This window comes from Hevea brasiliensis, chromosome 4 (assembly GCF_030052815.1).
Source record: "Hevea brasiliensis isolate MT/VB/25A 57/8 chromosome 4, ASM3005281v1, whole genome shotgun sequence".
Lineage (NCBI taxonomy): Eukaryota > Viridiplantae > Streptophyta > Magnoliopsida > Malpighiales > Euphorbiaceae > Hevea > Hevea brasiliensis.
This window is the reverse complement of record NC_079496.1, coordinates 27,160,529-27,187,160: the sequence shown is the minus strand read 5'-3', so window position 1 is coordinate 27,187,160 and position 26,632 is coordinate 27,160,529. Positions and strand designations below refer to the sequence as shown.

At 30.5% G+C, this 26,632-nt stretch overlaps 1 protein-coding gene and 1 pseudogene across 2 annotated transcripts; one reads left to right on the top strand and one right to left on the bottom strand.

Moving 5' to 3' along the window:
* The first annotated feature begins 2,906 nt into the window (after positions 1-2,906).
* On the top strand, positions 2,907-5,496 carry LOC110642414 (AP-1 complex subunit sigma-2). 2 transcript variants are annotated; one of them, XM_058145659.1, is made up of 8 exons: positions 2,962-3,049; positions 3,262-3,325; positions 3,439-3,525; positions 3,725-3,816; positions 3,928-4,036; positions 4,644-4,679; positions 4,932-5,018; positions 5,130-5,496. In XM_058145659.1, exons 1-8 carry the CDS (start codon positions 2,982-2,984, stop codon positions 5,199-5,201), a joined length of 615 nt encoding a protein of 204 aa, XP_058001642.1. In that variant the 5' UTR covers positions 2,962-2,981; the 3' UTR covers positions 5,202-5,496. The 2 variants fall into 2 exon arrangements, with proteins under 2 accessions (XP_021650161.1, XP_058001642.1); XM_021794469.2 differs by lacking the exon at positions 3,262-3,325 and having other exon boundaries at positions 2,907-3,049.
* Positions 5,497-6,667: 1,171 nt separating this feature from the next.
* LOC131179277 (phototropin-2-like) lies at positions 6,668-19,924 on the bottom strand (annotated as a pseudogene).
* Positions 19,925-26,632: the final 6,708 nt, after the last annotated feature.

The following is a 26,632-nucleotide window of genomic DNA, read 5'->3' as shown; positions in this document are numbered from 1 at the left end:
ACAGTAAAAAAGGAAAAAAATTGTAGAAGGATTGGCGAGGAGATTTTATGAGGGAAAAAAAAGTAAAAAGGATAAAATTGATTTTTTTTTTGTTCCTTAGAAACAGCAAAAATTTTGTGTGTTTTAGTATAATATAATAATAAACACGGTTACCCATAGCTAACTGCGGATTAATACAATATATATATATAATTCTTACTGGATGCACATTAATGAGACTCTCCAATAAGTCTATTAGAATTGACTCTGCATTAATGGAATCTTATTATCCATACATAACAAATTGGTGTGATATATTCATATCATAACACATGAATAGTAAGAACTAGTATTCTTATTGAGATTAGAATTCATAGGGAAGAAAATAGATTTATGGACGGAATCAAATATGCAATATTTATAGATAAAAGTATTCGGTTATTGATGAAAAATCAATATACTTTTAATGTCAAATCAAGATAAACTATATATATATAATGATAATAAGAAGAAAATTAAAAAAAAATCACCTTGAATTAATATCTAAAGGCTAGAAAAAAGAGAATAAAAAATTTGATTAAATAAGAGTTACTAATTCTTTTTACTGAATCTTGGATAAATACATTATTTAGTTAATTTTAAGTTCAATTTTTAGAAATTTTTTTCCTTTTTTTTCATAAAATATAAAATTAATTAAAAATAAATATAAACTCTTACGGCGATATAAATATAGTTAGAATAAGTGTATTTTATATAAAAAAATATTAAACACTTATTTCTTTAGAATTTGGTTGAGTTTCAATTATTAACTTTTAAAATTAAAAATATTTTAAAAATATTTTAATTTTTTTTTCAATCAACTCATTCATGATTTGTTTTGTATCGTCTCTCTAATGTTGCAAGTGTGAGTTGATGAATTTCTTCAAGAGACAGATTATACACATTGTAATGCTTGGTTGCTCTGTGTAATTCTGGTTGGACTAATATCTCCATAAAAACTTTCGTACCATGGTCTACTGTGACCTTCAAATGTGGCTACTTTGTGTTCTCCTATTGTTGTGGTGTCCAACTTAGTAGAGTCTTAAGAATCTTACTAGATGGGATGAGTATAGTCAGAAATTTCCTTAGGCTTAGTCCTTGGGCTAGCAGAAGTAGAACTTAATATAGTCATATCTATTATAACAACAATAATATAGTTATTTTTGTGTTGCTGAATAAATTTCATCCTTATTTTTCATAAAATAATAACTAAAATTTTATTATATTTAAATATATAAAAGTAAGAGATTATGTGATCACACTATATTTCATAAGTTGTTGAAGAAAAAAAGTAGGTGTAGAAGTAAAAGAAAGTGTAAATAGAATGAACCATTCATAAGATTTATCATAATTAGAGATGGATTGAAATTTTACCTTAATGTCATTTTTATTGCTTTTAGAAATAATGAAAGTGATGCTCTTTTAGTATATTATAATAATAATTCATTTAAATCTTTGACATAGTAGTTAAATATTTTTTAAAATCTATTTTCCATTAAAAATATATATTAAAATTTGATAATATTAATTTTATTAAATAAAATAAAAAATTAGAATTTTTTTATCTTAATGAATTAAAATCAAGTCATTGATAAAATTAAATAATCACAGGTGATATTCATATATTATTTTTGCACATTTCATTTTTATTGTTTATTTTAAATTTTGGTTAAGTATAAAATTATTAAAATTAAAAATTTTAATTTTTTATAACTATAAAATATATATACTAAAAACTATTGTAATATCATCTCATTTTTATTTTTAGTTAACATTTTTTGATTAAAAAAAAGTAATTTTTGATTAGAAAAAGAAATAACAATGGCAGGCATGAATATATAAATAAATTAATAATATTTAGAGTGAAAAAAAAAAAAAAATTCTGAGAAGCCAAATGCAACTTTCCGTTCAACTGGATGACTATGTAATTTCATAGTCTTTTGCCACGTAGAGACAAAGGCTAATGAATTTAAACATAACAATTCAAAGTAGAAAATTGGGTGGCCTAAAATTTTGAAAGAAAGGAAGGATAAGAATATGTTCTGTTTTAATAATAATAATAATAATAATAATAATAATAATAATAATAATAATAATAATAATAATATAATTTATGTAATTAAAATATAATTTTAATTTATATTTATAAAAATATATAATTATAATAGTATCAAATTTTAATAGTAAAAGAATTTTAGTATTTTTAACATAATTTTATTTTTTTAGAGTTCTATTTTATAATAATTAAAGAATTTTTGTATTTTTAACATAACTTTTTTTAAATTCCATTCTTAGTCCATACGTAAGAATCATATTTTATCTATTATTTATACATAAAATTTTATTTAAATATTAAAATCTAAAAAAAAAAATAAATGCCACCACAATTTACATAATTTTTTCTTCTTTCATGTATCTTAAAATATTTTAAGATTTATTAATTAATTAATACACAATTTGTTTAAATTATATATATAAAAATAAATCATATACCTGTAATATAATACATAAAAAGTTTTAACGAATATATAATTATTTTTTTATATTACTTTATAAAATTTTAAAAAATAAATAAATAAATTACTTTATAAAATTTATTATATTATAGAATAATATATATTTTAAAATTACAAACATAAATTTTCTAAGCTATTTATTTAATTTTGATTATAAAGATTTTTTTATGAAATTACAAATTTAATTCTCTTGCTAATACTAAAAATATTAATTTTATTGGGTAATTAAATCGGTCGGATTAACAGAATTTATTAATTTAATGGTCGGATGATCAGGTCACACCATATTGCTTATGCGTTTAGTTGAATAACAAATTCGAACGAATCAAATTTGATGGCTGGTTCACCGGTCCAACCCGCCGGTTCGGTCTTAAGATCTTTAATTTTCAAGTTTCAATTTTCTAACTCCAGAAGATTCGTGTCAAGGAGAAAACAAAAGCGGGTGGTATGCTGCTTAGCTGCAGGTGGTTTTCGATAGAGTACTGGTATCTTGATTCTAACCAACAGAGAATATGGTAAGCTTTTTCAGTTTTATTGTGGCTGTCTTTCTCTTTAGATCTGGTACTAGTGCGCTATTTGATTCTAGTTTTGTTGAGAGAAACCATGGCTGGTTGGGTGAGGCTTTTTTATGATTTGTGAATATGATTTTGGAGATTTTCAAATCAAATGAGATTGTTTATTGTGTGCCTTGAAATGGGTTGATGGAAAATTGTTTAAATCTCTGAAGGAGCTTTCCAGTATCGAAAATTGTTGCTATAGTGCATTCTGGTTCAACAAATTGTAAGAAGAAGGAAATCCAATTGTTCATATCTTCTAATTCTCTCTACATGCTTTACTTAACTCTTGTCATTGATTTAGTAACGTGAATACAAACATTAATGGTTCCTGTTACTTTGTGTTCCAGATTCACTTTGTCCTTCTTATTAGTCGACAAGGGAAAGTGAGGTTGACTAAATGGTATTCGCCTTATTCACAAAAGGAAAGAACTAAGGTAGTTATCAGAACTTCTCTTCTTTCAGCTCTTTCAGTTATGGATTTAGGATTTTGAGTAAATATATATTTGTAAGGCCATGATGATGATAGATTGCTGGTCTCTGGTGGTACTGTTTTATGTTGACAATTCTCTGAAAATATTGTGCTTTCTTAACTTTGCTAATGTCTATTTGTCTATGGTAACACATTTTGAGAAGGTTATTCGTGAACTAAGTGGAGTGATTCTGAGTCGAGGGCCCAAGCTTTGTAATTTCGTTGAATGGAGAGGATATAAAGTTGTTTATAAAAGGTAATGCAAGAATATGGCAGCAGCTTCATTTTTATATAGAGAATCTGTGAGGTGTGTTTTTGTCATCATAGATATGATCAATGTGTTGCTTCCATTGAATGCTATTTGCAGGTATGCTAGTCTTTATTTCTGCATGTGCATTGATCAGGATGACAATGAATTAGAGGTCCTTGAAATAATTCATCATTATGTTGAGATTTTGGACCGTTATTTTGGCAGTGTGAGTATACCTAACTCTGTGGGCACTGTATTTTCTTTTAGGGTCTGTTTGCTTCCTGGAAAATGGTTTACATATGATTTTCTTTTTTTTTTTTTTGAGAAAATGATTTATGTTATGACATTTTTTACACACACGCTGCATATATATTTGCTGTTCTGAGTGTAGCTAAAACATTAAATTTCTCGAAATGAAAAAGAATGAGAATAGTTGACCTTTATGTGCTCTATGTTCTTGCTCTTGGTTTTAATCTATTTAAAAAATAGAAGAGAGCCATGTTTAAATATGGTGGGTTCTGTTAGTCTAATAGACCCTGATCTCAGCTGCTAATAGCCAGCTACGGTTGATGTGGTTGTTAGACTTCTTTTATGTGCTTATCTTTTAGTTGTTTACATCTTTGTGAGCGTGTAGAATTCTTGAAAACAAATTGCTTTTCTTTTTTAATTTTTTAAAGTGGCTTGGTTTTCATGTTGACATGGAAATTGCTGTTTTTATTAATTTTTCTGTGCCTAAACTCCAGAAAGTGAGAAAAGAAAATATTATATGTGAAACAAATGGAGTCTTAATCCTTCTATATATCGATTGTTTGGTAATTCATTTATGCTTCCAGGTCTGTGAGTTGGACTTGATCTTCAACTTCCATAAGGTATGTGTACGTCTTGCAGTCGAGATTTCTTCTTTGTATTATGGTTTCATTTAACCTCCTTTTCATTAGCTTAGCTTAGCATTTGAAAGTTGAATTTGGTGTATTCCCATTGTCATTGATAATTTATGCTGCAATTGGCTAATCCAAATATGCCTGAGTTATTAAAGCAGATTGGTGTTATTTATTATGTATACATGTTACATGAATACAAATGTTTCTTTGCTTAGTTGTTTGCTCCTCTTAACATGGAAGGCTTACTATATATTGGATGAGCTTTTGATTGCTGGTGAGCTTCAAGAGTCGAGCAAGAAAACAGTTGCCAGGCTAATAGCTGCACAGGTATAGCTTTTCTTGCCCTGCCCCCCACCCTACACACACATTTGTCTTAAGTTGTAACTGTAGTTGTAGATTCTTCTATGTTTGCTGAGTTTATTATTCATTGATCTGTAGGATTCGCTGGTGGAGAGTGCAAAAGAGCAGGCCAGTTCCATAAGTAATATAATTGCCCAGGCCACCAAGTGAGATACGAAAGAGCAATTGTATTTTGCATTGGTTGATTTTGAAGTGCTGTGCAGTCTGCTGTTGATGTTTATTACAATTTTCCTTGTTGATATGTGAAGTATATGTTATTCTAGAATTTTATCACACTGGATAGCTATTGTGATTCACCTAGAATCTGTCCAATGTGATTCATATGATTGTGGCCTTTGTCAAGTGAAATTTATTATTAACTCAATTGTTCTGTGAATGTTGTTGGCAGTGATTGTAATTAAATGCTAGAACAACTAATGCAGTAGATTCTACATCATTGTTAACAGATTGATGGAACATTTATTCCCTAGGGTGCATGAGCTGTCAAAATTTCTCTTGGATAAACTTTTTTTTTGTACTAATTCTCAAAATGGGGAATTAGAAACCATAGCTACAACAACCACTTGGATAGCATGATCCGGGTTGCACTGCATGTTCCAATTTACGGAACTTTTGTGTCCCAAATCACTAGTGGACGCAATCATGGTTGCCAAAATAAGGGTTCCGGTGGAAAAGATAAAGAAGAATGAAATGAGCAGCGAACCAAAACATAAAATAAGGCTAATTTGGTTCGATTCCTTGTTTCAAGACTCCCAAGAACTGTGTACAGCCGACTGATGAGAGCCCAAGAATGGCGTTGTGTTGCTTTCCCCAGAACTTTTCCAAGCAAGTTGGATTGCATGCTTTCAGCTGTAATGTAATATAGGTCTTTCTTGCCTGGCTGGGGTAGGTCACAAAAATACCCCATCATTAGATTCTGAAGGATATAAAATAAGGCTGAATCTATTTACCTATTGATGTACTTTAGTGTGGCTCTTTTCTAGCAGTATCTTTTGGTCTTAAAAAGGATTAAGCAGCATAACATCGTGTTGCCAAGAGCCCGGAAAATGGCATTATACTACCTGAGAGCATTTCCTGGCAACTTGAAGAGCATGTGGTGGTTAGCTGTCATTTAACATAGAATATCCTGGCCTGGCTGGGGGAGACAACACTAGGTTACCAGACTAACTTTCCTGTTTATTTTGTTATTTCTTTTAAATTATTTTTTGGTCTCTTAACAATATTATTGGGTTGTCTGTGAGGACTAGAAGGAAAATATGAGGATGTTTATGCCATTGGAGTCATTCAGTCAATGAGGTTATAATGTTTGGTTTACTCTTACAGAATGTAGGTCCAGAAGCTGTGAGGTCTGATGACAGATTACGTTGGATGATGGTTTGAGAAAAAGTAGATGAAAAAGTCTAATTATAGATACATGCAGCTGGGTAGCATCTAAATTTGATTATTTAGAATATTTACTTTATTGAGAAATAGAAGTCAGATGCCTATGGCTCCAGAATTACAGTCAGTCAGCCGGGGCTGACGGGAGCTATCTGGTTATTACTTGAATGGAAATCCATTTCAACTCCCATAAAACTTATGTGCTTGTAGATGGATAGTCTATGAAATCTCGCATGTTACTACAGTTTCTTGCTTTATAAGCTGAGGCAAACCTATACGATGCCTTAACGGAACATACAAAACACTGATAAAGCTGCATAATCTCTTTTTAGTAATCCGGTACAATGGACATAATATAAACAAATAAGAGAGCAATGCTATCATAAGATGTCACTTGGAGCAGCACTTGTCTGTAATATGAGTTCCGCAAAAGAAAAGAAAATCAATGACACTGAAAAGTTATGGATTGCTAATCAGAAATAATGCAGCTCTGAATTGACGTCGTAATTCATACAAACCTTCAGAAAATCTCCATATCTATGGACGATTCAAGCACTCCATCATCTTCCCATGAAACATCTTTGGCCTTCGGATCTTTTACAATTAATTTGAGAGGAACATCCAGAGGTGGTGGGCTCTGCACATATACAGCATCCAATGGATGTCATGTAACCTTGGGTAAACATTATTATGTACTAACTTGGTAAAAGATTCATTTATCCTCAATATACCTGTTTGTGCTTCCTCAGCTGCTACTAGTCTCTAGAAATTCATCTATTTGAATGGGTGTTCCACACAGTTTCTTTAAATTTAGATTTAGTTCACTTATGTATGTTTATGTTGTCTAATTGAAAATTATAATACATTATTGTGTTTTAAAAAAAAATGTGCATCTAATATAAGCTCCACCTCACATTGTATCGAAATGTGTGCAGAATCAATTAAAATGTGTATAATGATTGTACAAATTTAAATGCAAATATTTAATTTAATGATTGATAAGCTCATTCTTAAATAAGAACAAGCTTCTAATTAGCTACACTCATAAAAAAAAATAGCTAATTACAACAAATCTATGTTGGCCATGAGCTACTAGCCCTGTGGTTAATTACTTAGCTCGCAGTGCAGGAGGTTATGGGTTCAAACCCCAAGTGTCATAATTTTCTTTTAGGTATTTCCAAAGCACTAAATAAAAATACATTGCCTCAACATTGTAAGTTTAGGAATTACTTTCTCCCAAATTACACCAAAACCTTCCTCTGTTGCTTGTTTATAACTAAAAATGTTAAAACTTTGTCTTTGACTTGCTTCCTTGCAAAATTGTCGGACAAACTACTTCCTAGGAGCTTCTCAAAATGTTCAATTTCAATCCAAAAGTTAAAGTTTACTTGCTATAAAAGAAACACACAAAGAAGAAGAAGAGGAAGAAGAAGAAGAGTACCATGCAGTATAAGAGGCCAATTAATTCCACGGAAAAAGGATGTTGTTTGATTTCATTTGCACCAGTCTTTGATCCTAAACGGATGTCGATCTCTGCTCAATAGTGCATTAATCAATTGCCTAGCAGCAAGACTAACACAGTAACATCATTTAATAATGGTTATCGTAAATAAAATTTTTAATCGTTGGAAAATTTGCAGTAAGCATGTAAAGAAAATCTTACAGAATGCTGCTTGGAAAGGTTAGATCTTTGTGCAAAATGTTTGCAAATGTCCTTTGTCTGTTCTTTCCTGAAAGGTGTACGACCGTATAACATCTCATACAACAAAATACACGAATCCAAATGTAAATAAAATTTCCATGTCATTAACAAATAAATTATTTTCAGATAATGAAGAATACCGAATAATATATGCAAGGAAGAAGAAGAAGAAGAAGAAGAAGAAGAAGAAGAATCCTTACAAGATCCCACTACCAATGGCACTACTGTGGCCTGTGCTGTGATTATTTCCTGAAACCAAATAAACCTGTAAGAACTGTTGCACATAGATAAAAAAATGTGGTGAATATTTCCAAAATCTCATGCATCCGCCCTTGATGAACGGAGGGGTGACTTAGTTCACAAAACATTTCACATTTGATTTTGGAGAGAGTTGATGTATGCAGCCTTACCCTGCTTTGCAAAGAGGCTGTTTTTATAGCTCAAACTTGTGACCTCTAGTCATAAATGGAGTAACTTTACCGTTACAAAAAGTCTCCAATGGCATAAAATTTATTAGGTCTATGCAACCTAAAATCTGAGTAGCCAATCGTAAATTATGGCATTCTAATATAACCTCCGATCCAAACTGTTCTAAATTTAACTACCACATCCCAGAAATTAACATTAAACAACTCCACGATGAACATAAAAAAAAATTTAAAAGCAAACAATAATTCAACATACAGAGCAATGTATTCTTCAGTTCCAACAAAAGAATTTGATTGTGTTACTGGTTCTGCAACAAATGTTGGTGGTGGCTGACTCCTAGAGCTTCTTCGTTTACTAGAGGCGGGTGCTTTATTATCTGCATAACATATTTCATCACAGTTAGATATTTAATCCTGTTTTGGTGTTCTTTATGATTAAAGCATGTCAAGTTGAACCTGCAAACAATTTTAACATATTTAACGAAGCAACTAAAACACTGTGTCGAAGCCTAAGCCAAAAAATAAAATACAAGAATTATATGATTCAGAACAGAAGAAAATGACTTACTTGTGGTTTACAGGATGCCATAAATGATAAATCGAAATCGATTAGAACGACATGACCGCCCTTCGGATCAAAATATTTTCCGCTTTAAGTCTCGATAAATTATTCTGGTGAAATATTAAGGAAAAGGGTAAAAATAAGCACTAACAAGAAAAAACGTTAAGGTGTATCTTTTCAGTTTATGAAAGTACCTAAACAGTGAAGGTATTCCAAGCCAATGACAACCTCTCAGCATAGAACTCAAGACATAATTGCAATAAATAATGAAATAGAAAGAATTAATTTATACGAGGTTATGATGCAAAAGGCAACTCTTAATATTCAACTAAGCTAAAACCCTAGCTTTTGTAGGATTCATTAAGGAAATGACTGTCTTATGGCATTAAGTGAGAGAATTAACAAGAGGATGCGGATCTTAAAGGGCATGCTATTACAATTCACATCAGGCTCAAACCTTTCAAAATGTGTGTAAACCAAATCTTTCAATTGATTTCATCATTTCAATCAAATTAAATGAGACAGTTCTCATTCCATGAAGAATGATTAAGACTGCTCACTGTGTTCTGAATCAACGCGTCGAGTTTAAATCAAACTCTCTGTGCTTTTCATCCCCTTTTGTTCTAAAATTGACTCCAAAACAACCCATAATTCTAAAAATTTACCAAATATTAGCCCACTCATATTGATCATAAAATACATTAAAAATTCAAATTTCTAGGCAGGCCAATTTGGGTCCGTAAATATATCGAAAGAGAAAGACAACATTAGTACTTCAAATGGAATAAGAAACTAAACAAGACCTTCAATGATAAGGGAAATAAGTTTTAAATGGCAGAATGTAGGTAACTTAGGAAATAATTGAGAGTACCTTGCAGATTCCTCCTTAAAAATTTCATAGGTTGCTTGTCAAGCAATGCAAATAGCTCTCCACCAGGGCAAAAGTCATTATCGACAAACATGTGTGGAAGTCTGAGGAAATAAAGAAACATCACAAAATTAGTCAATCAAGAAATCCCATTGAAAAGGGAGAAATTTCAGTCATTTAATCAACAAGCATGTTAACTTAATAAAATTAAGGCGAAATCAACTAATGATTTACTAAAGATAGTGCATGCCATAGTATATATTTGTAGAATATGGTAATAGAAACCAAGCAAACAACAGCATTTCAGTTTTGAGTGGAAAATTACAAGTATTGTATTTTTAAGTTCTCTTAAGTACTTAAGTACTCATAACATGCACACATGCATAGACAAACAAAAATGTGTACTTATACATATTCATAAAAGTGAAAGAATTGAACCCAAAAACTAGGTGAGAGGCCTTCTTCACATTAATTCCTGAACAAAGATCACACACAAGCAAATATTGAAATGGGATTTCTCTAAGAAAGAAAATATAGAAAGCGCTCAAATACACTACAAATTTAGGCTTTAACAATATGCTTTATATACTGTTAAAAATTTAAAATATGCTATTAATAAAAATTATCAGCAAACACTTAGTGATGTGCATAAATCCCGTAACTTAAAATCTTTAACAGTACTTTTATATTAATTTACAGCATTTTTGTACATGATCTTGTATATATTATTTATTACTTTATGTCTTATCTTGATGTCTAAATATGTCATCTTGATGTTATTTATTACTTTAACATTATGTACAAAATGATGTTAAAAAAGTATTGTTAAAGTTTAGATTTGTTGTAGTGATAGTTGATATTCTACTATAAACTATCAGAGACTATGACATTTAATGATAACATAATGTTTTCAAGTCAAATAACATCTTCATATTTCATCAATGATGATGTCAAATACAATGAACTATAAATATAATGCTTGATCAAATGAGCCCAAACCCTAGCTGAAGTCTAACTAAAATTTACATAACCTGCATATTTGCGAGAAAAAAGAAATCCAACATCCTAAGCAAGGCCTGAACAAAGCTCCTCGTGAAACTATTTACCATAGTAATGAAAGTATATGTCATATAAATTATAAAGATCTACAAAAAATTCTACTATTCAATTCATACAGTTGTCTTCTATCATGAATGATGCTGCAGCAGCAGCAGCGGCAGCAAATTATGCAGTTTCAACCTTAATAATATGCAGTTGTGAAATACTGAAGTTTCCATCCATTGCCATTGAACTAGTAGTCTAGCGGTTGGGAATTTTCAAGTAGATAGATTTGAAGCTCCTAATGAAAAATCTTCAATGAGATTACCTGAAAGGAAGCGTATAGCGTGAGAAGGAAAGGATGATCCAGAAGCGAAATGATTTCTCTTTCAATGCATGCTCGGTGAACCTGTATAGTAATTAAAATGAAAAGTTTTAAATGACCTTTATGTCATTGGTCCTCAGTCAAGATTTATTACCTTATTAGGGGAAAATCTATAGATATCCACTTTCTACATATTTTCTCATTAGGGAGTTCTATAGTAAATTAGTTGATTTACTCATTAGTTCTATAGTTTTCCACTTTCTACACTTTTTGTCATTAGTGACAAAACGTAAAATCAAATTTCAGTAAGCTTTAATCAATCTCCAAGTTTCACAGGATGGTTTTAGTACATCATTTGTAACCTTAGAGGGACTTTGTAATTTTCCCAAGAAAATATATCCTCTATCAAGTGTATTTCATATAGCAAGCATAGAGAGAAGAACAAGTAAAAAACAGAAGAAAGTGAAAAAGATAGAAGCTGAAGTCATGAGTTTCAGGCAGTCATATATCAGTGGTGTAGTTGACTTGCATAAAAGGAAGTTATAATGTCTAGAATTCTTTGGGGATATTCAAACCTTATTACGGTGCAGCATCATAGATTTTTCCATTGCCTTCATCGCATACAATTGGCCACTACCTTTCAGTTCCACTAGATGAACACTGCAATCAATATGAGAATAATAGAAAGGCAATGTAAATGATCTATAACATCAAACACCAAGGACTAGCATCTAAACATAAAATAAAGAAGCAATAGTAGAGAGAGAGTGGCAGCACAAGAATATGAACTAAGCAAACACGAGAGTTTGAAAATGAAGCAAAATAGCCCCTTTTTTTTCTTCTGCTTTCTATTGTCAATCTACATAAACTAATATAAATGTACTGGAAACTAAAAAGTTCTTAGGAAATTATAATGATTTAAAAGAACCATATTGGATAGCCTTTTTCCTTCTTCCGCTATCAGTTGTCATTATGCATAAACTACCATAAATATAACAGAAAATAAAAAGTTCTTATGCAATTATTATGATTTCAAAGAATCATATTGAAAGGAGATAATTTAAGCTCCATGTGGTAGCATTCTGTGTGGAGTAGGGAACAAGAAACTGCCTTAAGAGGCCTCACAATATCAGAAATTAGAAGTGATGCATAGGTCTCATTATCTAATCCTGGCAGAAGCTAGAAGTAGCCACCCTCTTCCATCTGCACTGGTGCAGTGAAAGATGTTTGCTCCAAGTCCTGGCATTATGGAGATTAGTTAGGAAGAAGGTGTTGACGTGAAATCTAGTGATAAGGGTTATGCAGGGACATCAATTAAAGTTCCCTTTATACCTTACAATGTAAAAGCTAAATCCCTAGGGAGAAGGGAGGTAAACTATCAGTTGAGGGGCAAAGCTAAATTGCTTTCACATGAGGTTTATGTTTGAATGTTTGATGGACTTTGAAGCTATGCTTTGTATTTTGATAGTTAAATAAGCTATGTTTTATCTCCCCTGGATCTTCTTCTGACTCCTTTTTGAACTTGAATTGTTGTTATTTTGACTAGCATCTTCTTCAGGGTGCCCTATTCTGCCTCCAAGCAAGAGTTTTTCCTTGTTTTTCTCTTTTTGGTACTATGGCTCAAATGTGTACTCTCTACCCAAATCCCCTATGCCCCTAACCACATGAGGTAGGCTGAGTGACAGTAAGAGCCTTTTACCTCTTCCATCATTTTTGTGAACATCATCATCCAACAACCACCTACCAATCTAAACCCAAAATGCTTTTCAAGTTTAAACTTATTATTCCATCTGTGTTGCTTTCATTAGCTTTGTACCTTCTTGGCCTTCCTATCTCCTTCGCTTTCTACTGCAGATATTAACAAAGGCTAGTTGCAGATTAAAGTCAGGTTTCCTCAGGCACCAAGGGTTTCCTCAGGCACCAACCATTAAACTTCATTGAAGAAAATCCAATTCTATATGCATGCAAATGCTTATTCTCAAGATATTTAACTCATTAGCAAGTCAAAAGGAATATACGACAGCAATAATGGCATATTTCACACTAGCAATGGATTGAAAGTTACAAATAGTTAAGTTTCATGTTTAGAAATTACCCATTTGACTAAATTATTTACATAAAGACAATAACATAAATACAAGTATTTCACTACCTGCCAGTATCACCGCAACCCAAGGGTTTTATGGGATTGAAATGTTGTAATCCTATTTTCTCACCACTGGAAGTGATCTGTGGAGACAATGGTGAACCTTAATAGCATGATTTATTACTCAAGGAGACATGCAACTATAAGAAATGAAACAAACATGGAACAAAATAAACATCTTATAGAATTAGCACCTTTTGTATTGCTATCCATGAAGCACTGTCCCTTTTGTGAGGCCGCGGAAAGACGGGCTGAGAATGCAATGCCCACAAATCCTCTGGTGTCTGGAAAATAGCATTATATATAGGTTTGCATGAGCTATGTGCAATAAGATTGCTAAAAAGGTAGAAACTTTCATCATTCAAAGGCAATAAGTTCTGTGGAGTAAGAAGTATAAAAGTAATGAATAAATTAACTGTAAGCCATAATGTTCTGAAAAATTTTATTGCTCATGAAATGATGAAAGAATATAGCTATCGAATCAACTGAAACTTACATGTGCAAATGACACATAACACAATACATACTGAGAGTTGCATTATACATCCATGTGTGGTGCACTAATTAAGGTTCCTGTAAATTGCTGTCTAATATTCATGCAGTAAAAGTTCTGAAGCCTTTATATCCAGATATTTTAAACATCTCTAAATTTTATTTCATTTATTTTTGGGAAATTTGAAGTTGTCAGTCATCAAACTTCAGTGACCAAGCATTTAGATATGTTATCCTTGGCTGTAGCCATTTATCATCAAAAATTGAAAAGCTCAAAAAATGAAAAACATCAGCTAATTAACAGTCCTAACATAGAGTGGAAAGAGTACCTTACCAAGTTGGCGTCAGGAAGTTCTCTAACAGCTTCGTCAACATTTTCAGCAGTAGCTTTAACCTGGTAAAAAACCAAATGTTGAAATGGTTATAAATGCAAAAATAAAGTTATGTTTGAATTCAGAATGAAATGATTGAAGTTAACGGATTTGCATGGCAAGGCCTACACAGAACCAGTATTAAGTGCAGCTTTGAAATTTTCTCCTTTGATAATTACTACTATATATAAAAAAAAGTACTATTCTTGTATGAAAATTTTCAAATTCATTGAGCATGCATACAAATACAAATGTCATTACTGCTAATGATTATGTTTAGCAGTGCTCCTTAAATTTCCCTCTTTTTCTTTGGGCTTATACCATGATAACTGAGTTCTGAATTTTGATTGTCATTGTGAATCACTAGAAACATGTGAAGTGTATGGCTGTGGCTAACCCAATAACGAATGTTTCATAAAGGACTGGAGCAGGCTACCATGAGTGCGCACAAGAGGGCAAGAGCATATTTTTAGATATTTAGTGCTCCAGTATCACTAGTTACTTTGATTTCAGCTGCTTATTTCGATTAATTAGAGCTTTAGCTAATTTATTAAGAGATTTAACAGAGGCTCTGATATCTGCAGAAAAATAAAAAACAATGATGGAAATTACAAACCATCTTAGCACTTTGTAGTTCAGTCTTTTCAGAAAGGCGGTTTCGAAGGGGTTCCACATGATCACTTCCATCTAGTTGAACACCAATGAAGTATTGAAGCTCACCCTAAAAAAATAACAAGGACCTTGTGAGAATAGATAAAATGAGAAGATGTAGTATAGTTTGCTTGAAAATGAAGATGATTGTCCAGGATAGCACAGCCACCTTTTGGTCACGCATAGGTTGCAGGTGGAATAAGTTCCAGAATTTCTTTCCTGCAAGTCATGAAATCATAGAAATTCATAATACTAATAGAAAAAAATTGAAAAACTACATTTTTAATGAACATAAAAAAATTGATACATATGTGGAGCTTTCAGCTAAAACTCTCTCTCTCTCTCTCTCTCTCTCTCTCCCTCTCTAGCTTTCAGGTAAAATAGGTGAGCAAGCACTATTTGTAGTTTTTTACTAATTTTGCATCATAGGAAATTAATAATCACATACCACTTTTGGTGTAGTTGATCAATTGAACAGTAATTTCCTGCTGCTTTCTAATAGCATCTCTTATCTTTGAGACTGTTGCTTGATCTGTTTCAGGTCCTTGAAGAAACCTATACAATACAGATTACTTTCAAGTTTGAAGTGCCTAGAAATTACAGAAAGGTTAGTTAAATTAATGATATTACTAACAATTTTCTTACTTTGGCTTCCTGTAATTCATTCATAAACATGAAATTAGTTATCATAGCAACTGTGGTTACTTTAGAACATGAAAATGGTAAGTCAAGAACATTATTACACTACTGCAGCCTTGAGAATTTTACTCAGAAAATTTGAACTATCCACCCTTTGACTAGTTCTGATGTTTTGATAACATCCAAAGAAATTTCATACTCAACTTTTTTCCTTACCCTTGTAAATGATTAAACTGTCAATATCAAAATAATTAGATGGAAGTTAGAAGTTATAGTTTCATGGGGGCATCTTCCTCTATGATTTGCAGAGGATTAACACATAAAGAAACTCTTAGAATCGCATATAATTTACACAGGAACTGAATAATGGACTGCATTTATAGGAACTGTAACTTGTCATGGAAACAAGAAAGCTCTGCTCTAGTACTTGAAAAGGCTAGAATTGAAAATGAAGACATAGAAAACAGTAAATTTCATACCGACAGTTTCTTCCCAAGATTTCTTCACGTGTATATTCCGTTAGTTCAAGAAAGCTATCGGATGCAAATATCTGCAAAGAAGGCATCAAATAACATAATCTTCATAATGTTAAATTGCTTATTTAACTCATTGCAACCTTCCTAGCTTGAAGTATGATGCTAGTGCTGACTACATATTTCACATTATGACACAGAAGAGAATTGAACTCCAAGCTGGAAAATAGTTTCAACATAAATGGAAATACTGATCATAACTCCATAAAACTGTGTGTGCTCTATGATCACATATTAGCCAGGAAAGTACACATGCAAGAAACTAGCTGCCGTGATCACATTGAACTCCAAGCTTTGTAATAGTTTCAACATAAACTCAACTCAACTCAACTCAACTAAGCCTTTGTCCCAAAAATTTGGGGTCGGCTATATGGATTCGCTTTTTCCACTCTGAACGATTTTGGGTTAAACCCTCAAAATGTGTAATGCTTCTAAGTCCTGTTGTACTACTCTCCTCCAAGTCAATTTAGGTCTACCCTTTTTCTTTCTATCCTCTAACCTAATATGCTCTACTTGTCTAACTGGAGCCTCCGTATGTCTACGCTTCACATGACCAAACCACCTTAATCTCCCTTCTCTCAACTTATCTTCAATTCGCACCACTCCTACCTTTTCTCTAATACTTTCATTACGGACTTTATCTAGTCTAGTATGGCCACTCATCCACCTTAACATTCTCATCTCTGCAACTCTTATCTTAGATGCATACGACTCTTTCAGTGCCCAACACTCACTACCATATAACATAGCCGGTCGTATGGCTGTACGGTAAAATTTTTCTTTTAATTTATTGGGAATCTTACGATCACATAAAACTCCCGTGGCACGTCTCCACTTTAACCATCCGGCTTTAATCCTATGACTAACATCCTCCTCACATCCCCCATCTACTTGAAGGATTGAGCCTAGATATTTAAAGTGATTACTTTGGGACAATACCACTCCATTCAAACTAACTCCTTCCCTATCACCAGTTTGGCCTTCACTGAACTTGCAATGCATGTATTCTGTCTTCGTTCTACTTAACTTAAAACCCTTTGACTCTAGAGTACTTCTCCAAAGTTCTAGTTTCCTATTGACTCCTTCTCGTGTCTCATCTATCAGAACAATATCATCCGCAAACATCATGCACCAAGGAATACTCTCTTGTATATGTTTCGTAAGTTCATCTAAAACTAATGTAAAAAGGTAAGGGCTTATGGCTGATCCTTGGTGTAATCCAATTGAGATCGGAAAATCTCTTGTGTCCCCTCCCACTGTGCGCACAATAGTAGTTGCTCCTTCATACATATCTTTCAATACTTGTATGTATCTAATAGATACCCTCTTTTGTTCTAACACATTCCATAAGACTTCTCTTGAAACACTATCATAAGCCTTCTCCAAATCAATAAAAACCATATGTAGATTTTTCTTCACATCTCTATATTTCTCCATAAAGCTTCTAATGAGAAAGATCGCTTCCATAGTTGAACGACCGGGCATGAATGGAAATATTGACCATAACTGCATAAAACTTGGTGTGTGCTCTATTATCACATATTGACCATGAATTTACACATGCAAGAAAAGATTTTGCAAGTTAAAATGAAGAAAGCTGTTGCATCCAAGCCTCTAGTGTGAAAGCAAGGTCTTATAAACAAGCAAACTAGGTGGCAATCCTTAGTTCATGAACTTTTGCCGGTCCAAGATGCATTGGCATTGAGACAGAGATTGACAAGAATGTCATAATGGTCATGAAATTGTGACTTACAATAGGGTTATCAGGAAGTCTAGGATCTGTGATCACAAAATTCTTTTCAATGCGCTCCAGTGTGGTTGCCAAATCAATTCCTTGGCGTATGTCCCTTTCTCTATCAGCATGGTCCCAACTGTCGGAGAGTTTTACCTCCTTGGTCATCAAAACCTCTGGTTCAACAGTTGGTGGTGGTGCTTCTCGTTTTCCAGCAAAACTTATAGACCTTGGTTTGAACCTGTAGGAGAATTATCACACAGCTTATTATTATTACATATAAATTTTTAGGCTCATGTTTAGGAAGTTACTATAGGAAAAAATTTTTGGTTACTGCAATGTGTAAGGATTTAAAATATATCCAAGAATATAGTTGAGACTTGAGAGTGATATTATATGAATTAATTAGACAATATACTAGTGAAAATATCCAGAAAATTTTATCCAAAGAGGAGAGAGACTGACCCCATCAAGGAAATGCGACTTGATTTTCTAGTTTTCTTGTCAGCTTCCCGAGAAACATCATCTATGGAGTTCAACTGAGGAGTTTGTCCAGGTGTACTGGAACTGATGGCATCAAAGTCAACAGATTTAGGCAGAACATAATCAAGGCTGTCGGGTGTGTCTTGGCTCATTGCTCGAATGGGAGATTTCGGTCTCTGACAGTTTGAACAACCTCTGTGATGAAACCTAAAGCCTTGTCCTTCTGACGAGCTGAATGACATATATATAAACATAACAGTTGACATGAAATAAAAGAAGCTGGAAATATGAAATCTCTCAAATATCATACAGTAGTAAACCGAGATTAATATGCATTCTTTTTTACCATCATAGCGGATTAAAGACTTGGGCAATCCATTAGGGCGTAAAGCCTTGTAGTTAATACCTTCAGTATATTTTATGACTTCCACCTGCATTCTGCATGTTGGCAAAGATGAAGGATTACTAATTCATTGTCAATTCACATTTGGTCATGTAATGCTTTTTCCAAGAAAGAGTAATATATATATGTTAATTAACTAACTAACCCAATGAATTTGATTGCATTGCCTCTGTCATCTTTGATAGGGGTGACAGTTAGCAGATTCCAGAAAGAAGTGCCATCCTTCTTGTAGTTGACAAGCCTACCGCAGTAGCTTCTCCCATTCTTCACTGCATCTCGTATCTTCGCCACTTCTTGCCTGTCTGTTTCTGGTCCCTGAAGAAACCGGCTGCAAATACAAAAGGCTTAACTCTCTATGTAAACTTAGCTGTGCACTGATCAGCATAGCTACTGAAGCAGAAGGATAATGCTTACCAGTTCCTTCCAATAACCTCCTCTGAAGTATAGCCAGTCATTCTAAAAAATCCACTACTGGCATACATTATAGGACAGTCTGGTTTTGTGGCATCAGACACAACAAATGTTTGCTGTAGGGTTGCCAGAGCATCCTTCAACTCTTGTGATACCCTAGGAAAGGATTTTGCTTCTGATTCCTCTGATGACCTTGTTGACTTGGCTGTGAATCTCTCCGATGGGTATTTGCATCCATCTCCGTCTCCAGATGAAATCTTTATTGCTTTGAAACTACCTTCCCCCAAATCTGACTTAACAACAAGTCCCCATTCTGCTGTCCTTTCTGCTATGCTTGCTTCTGTTAATATCTTGTTGGAAGAGGATTGTCCATTGAAATTATTGAAGCTTCCATCATCTTTTGCTGCCATATTACTTCCCTTCAATTCTGTTATTGCATAAGCAGAAGAAGTGATCTTGGTCTTATCTTCTCTTTCAAATGCCATCCACTTGTTCACAGGCTCCTTGCTGCTGCTGCTAGAACTAAGAGTTTGTGATGATCCTCCTTCTGCTCGGGCTTGTGTATCAATGCCATAACTCCTACTGTTAGTAGAATTAGGCTGTCCAACAACAAAATTACTGCAAATGGATTGACCATTTGCAGATGATTTTGAGGCATTAAAACTCAAATTCTCCTGATCCATTGCTCTCTTTCTCCCTGATTCAACTCTTCTCACAACAAATACAGGAGACTGCCTATCATACCAGCGCAAAATAGATTGTTTTACAACTAAGGAATTGATTATAATCTATATCCAACTTAAAGAAATTTTAATAAAGAATTCACTACACTATAATAACCAGTATCCCTAATTCACAACTAAGAACACAGCCATGGATCAACATCGAAAATATTTTCAATAAGAAAGGAAACAAACTGAAATAAATTGACATTCTAAATCTGCAATATCCATGTAAAAATGCTAGAAAAGTAGCTGCTAAAAAAGTATGCAGATCAATAAATATGTTAAACTGGATAATATAGAAAGCAGAAAGAATGTTAAGTGTACTTGCAGTCATCATTTGTTGTACAAAACCTATGGAAAGTATTTACAGAAACATTTTATCAACTTTCTTAGTAGCATCATATGCTATAGATCACTCAAACAACTTCACATCCCTTGAATCTAAGAATTATACCGCAGTAATGCAGACAAAAAAAAGAAGGATAGCAGCTAGAAACAAAATACAGAAAGCAAGAGAAAGTTGCTCACAGGTGTTGAGATCAATAAGAAATGAAAACATCACTCATCCAAGACATAACCCAGATGAGCTTCTTTGAATTTTTGACAAACTGAACGAGAAAAAATATAGTTTAAACAGTCTCTGTGTTCTTACTTCTTTTTGTTTATGGTTTGGTTTCTACTAGAGTTTTGATAACGTTAGTGTTTCATTATATATAGGAAGCCTCAACCGTCCCCATATGCAAAATAATTTGCCTTTACAAGCTTGCATCATGGCCGTTCTCTTTTATATGGAAGCATTGAGAACCGTCCAATTGGTTTCCATTTTATCCAATCAATAGTTCCATCATATATATATATATATATATATATATATATATATATATATAATCTCTAATGTTAAGATGAGATTAATTGAGCTCAAAATTAGAATGAAAATGGAGTGAGTAGAAATGGACAAGAGTGCACGAAGTGTGAGGCTACAATGGTTCGATGTGGCAAAATTTGGAGATAAAATTTCGCCATCCAGCTTTAAATTTTGTTCTATCCTCTCCCCTACCAGTGACAGCTTCAATTTATGAGGACCACAGCATTTTACTAGGCTCTCGTACGCCTCCACGTTGTATGCTTGCTGCCGTCATACGCATCTCTAACAAGATGGACTCGTTATAGAATACTCCACGTGCACTAGAAAATAGCGCATCTCACACTCTTAAAATTTTAGTCCTTCTTTAAAATATTGAGTTTGGAACTCATAGGGGTGGATACAGGATATAGTTTTAGAGGGTAAACTTACACATTGAGGGTAAACTTACACATTCCATTTCAATGGATCATGATAGTAATGGGTTGATAATGGAAAGTGCAGGTAAGCCTTTTTATTTCAGTGGGGCAATAATGAAAATACAACGAGTAATTCTTCTCTACATCCGAGTATATATAATCAGCTAATAGTTATTTTAGTTAAAATCATAATGGGTATCTTATAAAAATACATATATATAATTTTTTATTGGTTGAGTGACTGTACACCTTAGTGTAAATAAGAAATTTTCAAATAGAATATAAACACTGAGATTTTAGAGGCCAGTTAGGGCAAGTGCCCCACTACCTCCACTGTATATCTTCCATTGGGACTCACACTCACAAGTATTTAAGAGGAAAAACAGATGCTCGAATAATTTCTTTATAATATAACCGTATAATCAGTTAGTTTAATTTAAAATTAAATCAAATTGAAATAATTAAAAATTTGTATTAAGAAATAATATTAATCCAACTGAGTTATACAGGTTAAACTAAAGCAAATAAAAAATTTTTCATTCGGTTCAGTTTATTGATTTGAGTTTATTTTATTGAGCCTTTTTAATTTCTATATTTTTATTCTTTGAGTTTACTATAAATTCCATTAATCATACATTGTATTGTGTAAGAACTCATAAAATAAAATAAAAAGTCATAAATTGAACAAATCAGTAGGTTTTATTTTTTTATTTTTTATTTTTTATTAAAACAACTAAACTCAAATAAAAAATTGAACTTTTTAAAGATTGTCATTAAACCAAATTGAACCAATTAAAAAAAATAAAACTAAAATAATTCAATTCAATTTAATTTTTCAATTATAACCCTTACATGAACTTCTCTCATTTTCACATTTTGACTATAAAGAAAAAAAAAAATTTTTTTTTTTCTAAACTTTGGATAACGCCATAAATTAGAATTTAACAACTCAATACAATTTCTTTTCTTAAAAACATAAAAACCTCATAATTTATAATTTTTCATAATTTATTTTTTAATTTTTTTTATAAATAAAACACATACACATGAAATAATTTTTTAATTAAAATTAAATCTTTTTGTTATGTTAATCGAAATGTATATTTGCTGCTCCACATTTATAAATAGAAATGAATTTTTGGATATTAATTTTAGAAATTAAATTCTGATTAATAAAGTGAAGACAAACTTATTTGTCAATTACGCTAACCCTTTAAATTTTTCAACCATAAAAAAGGACAAGTAATAAATTATGTGTTAGAAAGATTAACAAATTAAAGACTCTGGCGATTGACTGAGTCACATTGGACAAAATAGTCAACGAGTCTTAAATAATTAAGAAAGTTGAACTAGTCGTGAGAAAATATTTTCTTTAATTAGTTATTAATATAAAAATAATTAAAGTTATTTAATTTTTTAATAAATTAATATTTATATTTAATAGTTATGACATCCTTCACTTATTGGTAGCTTTGCTAACTTTATGGTGGTGCTTTACCGGCTTTGACGAGGCGAACCTGGCAGCTCCATGCAATTTCAGACCTTCCCAACACTTATGATTTGACCTTCGTTTCATGTGGGTAGGCATGTGAAATGCCCAACTTTTTGGTAAAAATAAAATAAGTTATGTACTTTTAATTAAAAATTAAAAAAGTTTAAAATCACGTGTTAGATTAAAAAATAATAAATTTTTTTAATTTAAATCAAATTTTTTTATTAATACTTCATACTCTATTTGATTGAATACTGCATAATTTATTAATAAATGTATAATTTTAATTTTTAACATATTTAGAAAGATAATATAGTATATGATGATATAATAATTTTTTTTAGATAGTACCATATAGTAAAATAAATATAAAGATTATTGAAATATTTTTTAATTTAATGTTTTAAATATATAAATAACTTAAAGATACTTATTTAAATGAAATATTAATTTATATATAATATTATCATAATAAGAATAAAAGATATATATTTTTTTAATTAATCACTAAATATGTGTTATAAATATATTTTATTTAATTTATTTTAATTAATGAAAAATAAAGAACCAATCATGATTTTGATGAGAAAGGAAGGGTTTCTAAAAATAAAAGGATATAATATAATTAGAATTTTATAAATTATATAAAAATAAAATATGAATATATAAACTTTAAACCATTTCAACCCATTAAATTAGTGGGTTGAAAAACTGTTATAAAATGATGGTTAAAAAATCATTATTTTACAATAAAAATCACTTTTTTAAGAAATAATATTTCAAACAATAAGAGAAATTACATCAGTTATTATGAAACAATAACAAATCATGATCCAAACATGGTGTTAAGTACCAAGAATAAGAATATAAATTGGGCTTCAGACATTTAAATTGATGAGCATTATAACGAGCTCTTATAATTACTCACTTGGAATGTCCAATTAATTTGTAGTTAGTGCCATGTTGGGGTTTTCAATGTTATTGATTATCTATACTAAATGTGGGAAAGGGAACATTAGTTTTGTTAAAAATATTTTTTATTTTTTAATTAATTATAATTATATTTTTATTATTTAAATTAATTTTAATATTGTACAAATTAAAAATTTTTAATTTTAAAATTTATATAAATTTAAAATTTTTAGTCATATTGTACTTTAATTAAATATAAAATTTTATAACAAGTAATTAACTAAAACAATAAATTAATATGTGAAAAATAAAAAATATAATTAATCTATAATTTATCTATAAATACTATATATCAGTGTGGGATCATGGAGAATATTAGTCTTGCTAAAAATACTTTTCATTATTTATATTATTTATAATTATATTTTTTATTTTTAAATTAATTTTATAATTTATATAAATTTAAAATTTTTAATCCTATTTTTTTGCATTATAACAATGAAGGACTAAATATAATTCAATTAATATATTTTAAACAAAATAAGAAAATCCTACAATTAAAACAAAAAGAAAAATGATAGATTGAAGTTTTATTTTTATAATATGATTCCATTAAAATTTGAAAAGTAATATAAATATATTCTCAAATATTAAATTAAAAAAAGCTAAAAGTTTTGATAAATGGATAATTTTTTTTATTGAAATATAAAATCTTATTATTCTTTATAATTTATTAAATATTTACAAATTTCTATTTGAATAGAAGCCTAAGTTTAAAATAAATTTTTTAAAACAAAAATTTAAAATAAATTAGAAAAAAGAAAGGAGATAGAAAATAGAATTTTTTTTTCCCCTTTCCTGCCTTGCCTTGGAAATCTTTTGTACCTAATTTCATTTAGAAAAAAATCTCAAAATAAATCCTTTTTCAATTCAAATTTTATTTTGAAAATCCGTTTACTATATTATTCAAAAAAATAATTTAAGTTTTGTTATTAAAAAGAAAGAAAAAATTCCTACAATTCTATAATCTTATCTTAATATTTAAAAATAATTACCCAAAAAATTGTCTTTTTAATAGTCCGTTATATACTAATATTATTTAATATTAAAAATAAATTCTTGTTATGCAATAATAAATTATTAAAAATTAATGAAAAACTAAATTTAATTGATTATTGACAATTAATGTATCTTAAATAAAATAAAAATATAATAAAATAAAAATACAATAAAATTAAAAAAATAAAGAAAATAATTGAAAAAACTCTACATATAGTATTAGGATTTTAATAGAATTCTCATGTAGTAGTATTTAAATGGGATTATAAGTGTTTTGATATTGAGTTTGTATAAGATTGTGGCCAATAAAATTACACAAATATAATGAAGATGCAGGAGAGATTAATGTTGTTTGATAGATAATTATAAAGAAAAGAAGTGTAATCCTAACGAATGTTACTAAAACTCAAAATTAGAGATGTAATAGGAATAAGGTATTTAAACTTTTTTTATCAATGATAATGTTTTTTAATAAAACAATTGTAATTATTCATGGACTATAAAATGTCCTAACTTGCCAAATCATTGGGGAATAAGTTGTTGTAAGGTATCGAATCTGTCAATTCAACGTACATCTATAGAGAGTAGAGAGAGCCCCAATCCTCAAGTCCATTTTATGGGTGATGGGTGTGTTGCCTCAAAAATTTTTTAGGGAAAAAAAACCCTTAAGTGTTCATTAAATGATTCAATGGGGTTTATTCTTATTTAGAGATCTTCTTTTTTTATTTAACAATGCAATCACTAGAAAGTCTTTTTCCTTGTGAACTTTGAGCTATAGTTGAAGAAGTTCAAGGGAAAGAGAATCTAGAGAAGAGCATGGAAGGGAAAGGAGTTGGAAGGCCCCCCTGAAAAAAGCAGAGAGTACATTGAAGTCAAGTGGCAGAACAGGGATGAGAGGGTGAGATAATGATGGCTCTAATGTAGAGATTAGGGGTGGGAGTTTGGGAGAGGGCCATTAAGGAAGAGGTCATTAGAATTTTAACATTTTTGATGATAAAAGTCAAAATTCTCAAATTCTAATTAGAGTGTTGGATAAAATTTATTCAATCATAAAAATTTTAATTTAATTGTCCAAAATTAAAATATATGGATAAAATGAGTAATCAAAGCAAAGGTTTGGATTTTTTTTTTTTACCAATCATCATTAAATAAATTATATTTTAATTAAATATTAATTTAATAATTAATTAATTATTATTACTATGATAATATTATATTATATATAAAAAGCCCAATTAGATAAAAAAAGCCAAAAGTTTATGTCAATTCACATTTATATCCATAATTTTTAATTTTGGCTGAAATAGCCACACCTTTGAGATTTGTCATAATTGTATCCAATTGAGTAAAATTGAATGTAAAAAGTTAATGGTAAATTATAATATAGTATCAAAAGTTTTATTTGATTATCAAATAAAAATTTTAGATATGATAGTAATTTAATATAAACATTTGACATTTTTAGTCTATTGATTAAACTTTATATTTAAAAATAAAATTTCTTTTATATTTATTTTTAATTAAAACTTTATACTATTTTTAATTAAAACTTTATACTAAAAAAATATTTTTATTAATTTCAATTTATGTAATTATCTTTTGAATCAAGGTAGATAAATTTATATATCTGAATGTAAAATATAAAAAGAAATTCAAAAATTTTTACCAAATAAATTTGAAAAAAGAATGTATAATTAAAAATAATACATCATCTATGAATTGTAGCATCTATTAAGTAAAATGTGTATTTTATGTATAGTTTACTCTAATTAATATGTATGTTTTATTTAATGCATGTTATATTTCATGATAAATCGGTTCAAATATAAATTTTTTATTGATTTTTTACTAAATTTTTGAAAAACCATTAATGAGATCCAATTTTAATTGAAGAGAACAAAAAAGTCAATGTAAAAATATATACATGATTTTACAATTTTATTCTTCT

Coding starts and splice junctions, on each gene's coding strand:
- LOC110642414 (XM_058145659.1), top strand. CDS start 2,982: ATGCTGCTTAGCTGCAGGTGGTTTTCGATAGAGTACTGGTATCTTGAT. Junction 3,050..3,261: donor TCTAACCAACAGAGAATATG/GTAAGCTTTTTC, acceptor AAATCTCTGAAG/GAGCTTTCCAGTATCGAAAA. Junction 5,019..5,129: donor CCAGGCTAATAGCTGCACAG/GTATAGCTTTTC, acceptor ATTGATCTGTAG/GATTCGCTGGTGGAGAGTGC.